The 2,500-nt window shown below is 50.4% G+C and overlaps 1 protein-coding gene across 3 annotated transcripts in view; it reads left to right on the top strand.

Moving 5' to 3' along the window:
* Positions 1-2,500, top strand: part of LOC113828248 (facilitated trehalose transporter Tret1) — a 50,879-nt gene that overhangs the window by 45,480 nt on the left and 2,899 nt on the right. For all 3 annotated transcript variants that reach the window (XM_070129116.1, XM_070129117.1, XM_070129115.1), the window contains exons 2-5: positions 586-653; positions 995-1,145; positions 1,294-1,456; positions 1,693-2,409. In XM_070129116.1, the coding sequence (XP_069985217.1) occupies positions 586-653; positions 995-1,145; positions 1,294-1,456; positions 1,693-2,409 (1,099 nt within the window). The remainder of the gene's footprint in view (positions 1-585; positions 654-994; positions 1,146-1,293; positions 1,457-1,692; positions 2,410-2,500) is intronic.

Raw genomic sequence — 2,500 nt, 5'->3', positions numbered from 1 at the left:
CTCTCTCTCTCTCTCTCTCTCTCTCTCTCTCTCTCTCTCTCTCTCTCTCTCTCTCTATATATATATATATATATATATATATATATATATGTATATATATATATATGTATATATATACATATATATATATATATATATATATATATATATATATATATATATATATATATATATATATATATATCCCTCCCTCCCTACATCCATTCATCCATCCATCTGTCTATCATCTATCTGTTTAATTATCTGTCTATCTTTCTGTCTATATTCTGTGCACCCAATTATTATATATCAGAAGATAAATGTTAAATGGTAAATATATCGATAGGATTACTATTCTCAAAACCACTATAGAGGTCCCCGTGCAATCGTCATTTTGGCGAATTATAAACAACTTGCATTGGCCAGCCCTGTCCCCGTTGCATGCAGGGGCTTTGCTGCCTCTGTTGCTCGTTAGTGAGAGCAAGAACTCGCTAACTTGATCTTGCACTATGTGAATGTAAATGGCCGAAGTAAATAGCAACCTTGTTAACACAGCAATCATAATATTTGTAGATTATTCTACCATGACTTCGCTTTTTCGTTCAGATGAGTGTGAGGCTGTGAGGAAGAAGGAGGAGCCAAAGGATGAGCGGCGAAGGAGGCTGCTCAAACAGGTAAGTCGATTTCGTTTTGTTATTACTACCGTCATCCTATTTGTTGTCATAATCATTATTATCATCATCATCACCATCTTATTGTTATTATTACTATTATTGTCATTATGGTAACAGTAATCAAACAGGTAGGTCTACTTCCTTTTGTTATTACTATTCTCATCCTATTTATTATCATAATCATCATTAGCATCGATATATTATTAGGGATTATGTATTTACACAAACACATATGCATGTTCTTTTTTATTGAACTATTGTCAATTTGGTCAGTCACCAAACTTACTTTTGCTCTTTTCGCCCAGCCATCATCACTTCCCTTGCCTTTGCTCTCTCCGCAGTTCGGGCTGGTGTGCCTCGCCGCCAGCGGGCACTTCGCCCTGGGTGCCACGTTGCCTTGGCCCTCGCCGGCGCTCTCCAGCATGGCGGAGAACAACTCCACGCTGGTGGGCACTGAGATCACCCTCACCCCGGCGCAGATGGACATGACAGGTGCGAGGGGCGGGTGGGCGGGTCAGGCAAAGGAAAGGAAAAGGAATACGAGAGGCGGAATTAACAAACAGTCAAGAAAGGAAAAGCGCTAATACGAAAGTGTTGGAAGCGGCACAAAGAATCTTATTGCTTTCCTTAACACCCGCAGGCAGCCTTGTGTCGCTCGGGTCCCTGGTAGGGGCGTGGGTGGCTGGATGGATGGTGAGTGTGCTGGGGCGAAGGCGGTCCCTGCAGGTGATCTCGGTGCCCTACCTCCTGGGCTGGCTGTGCAACGCCCTGTCGCCCAACGCGCCCGTCCTGCTCACCGCAAGGTACGTGCGCCGCCCACGCGGACACACTCTCTCTCTATGTGTGTGTGTCTCTCTTACTACCGGCATTTTTCCTTATTTCTCCATTAACTTTACTATGTTATCTCTCAAGTCTTTAGATGTTACTTCCTCCCATTTCATTTCTTCTCTTTCATATCTCGTTCGCTGCCCCGTCTCACTCTCCTCTACCCTCCCCCAGCGCCGCCCCCTGTCACCGCCCCCTCCTCTTCTCCCGCCAGGTTCGTGTTGGGCCTTGCCTGCGGCGCCACCACGGTCGCGGCCTCTTCGTACATAATGGAGCTCGCGGACGCGAGTGTGCGGGGCATGATGTCCACGATGCCCACGCTGGGCATCGTGCTGGGAAGCCTATACACTGTATGGATGGGCTTCGCGTTCCCGTGGCACTACTTGGCCCTGGTGTGTGCGGTGCCACCCGCCTTGCTCCTGGTGGTCACGTTCGTCCTTCCAGACTCCCCGTCCTTCCTGGTGGTGCGAGGCCGCCGCCAAACCGCCATGGTCATCTTGAAGAGGCTGAGGGGTGAATATGCCGACGTAGAGGCCGAAGTCCTTGAGCTGGAGCGACGCAACGCCTCCTCGTCCTCCACGAAGGGCTCCGCAGGCTGGAGGGCCCTCCTCAAGACGGACATCTTGAAGAGGATCGGCGTCATGGTGATGCTGTTCTTGTTCCAGCAAATGTGCGGCAACTATGTGTTCATGATCCAGACGGCCAGGGTCCTGGCGGCGGCCGGAGCGCCGTGGGATCCCGACGCAGCGACGGTGGTGGTGGCCGGCGTGCGAGTGGCCGGCACGGTGGTCGCCTTCTTCCTGCTGGACCGCGCGGGCCGGCGCTACTGCCTCGGGGCCTCGCACGCCATCAACGCCTCAGCGCTCGTCGTGCTCGGGGTCTACGTGCACCTCCGCGAAAATGCGGCGCCGGACGACGATACTTACGTCAGGTGGGTCAGAGAGAGAGAGAGAGAGAAAGAGAGAGAGAGAGAGAGAGAGAGAGAGAGAGAGAGAGAGAGAGAGAGAGAGAGAGAGAGAGAG

Source organism: Penaeus vannamei, chromosome 13 (assembly GCF_042767895.1).
Source record: "Penaeus vannamei isolate JL-2024 chromosome 13, ASM4276789v1, whole genome shotgun sequence".
Taxonomy (NCBI): Eukaryota; Metazoa; Arthropoda; class Malacostraca; order Decapoda; family Penaeidae; genus Penaeus; species Penaeus vannamei.
This window is presented reverse-complemented; position numbering and strand designations above follow the sequence as displayed.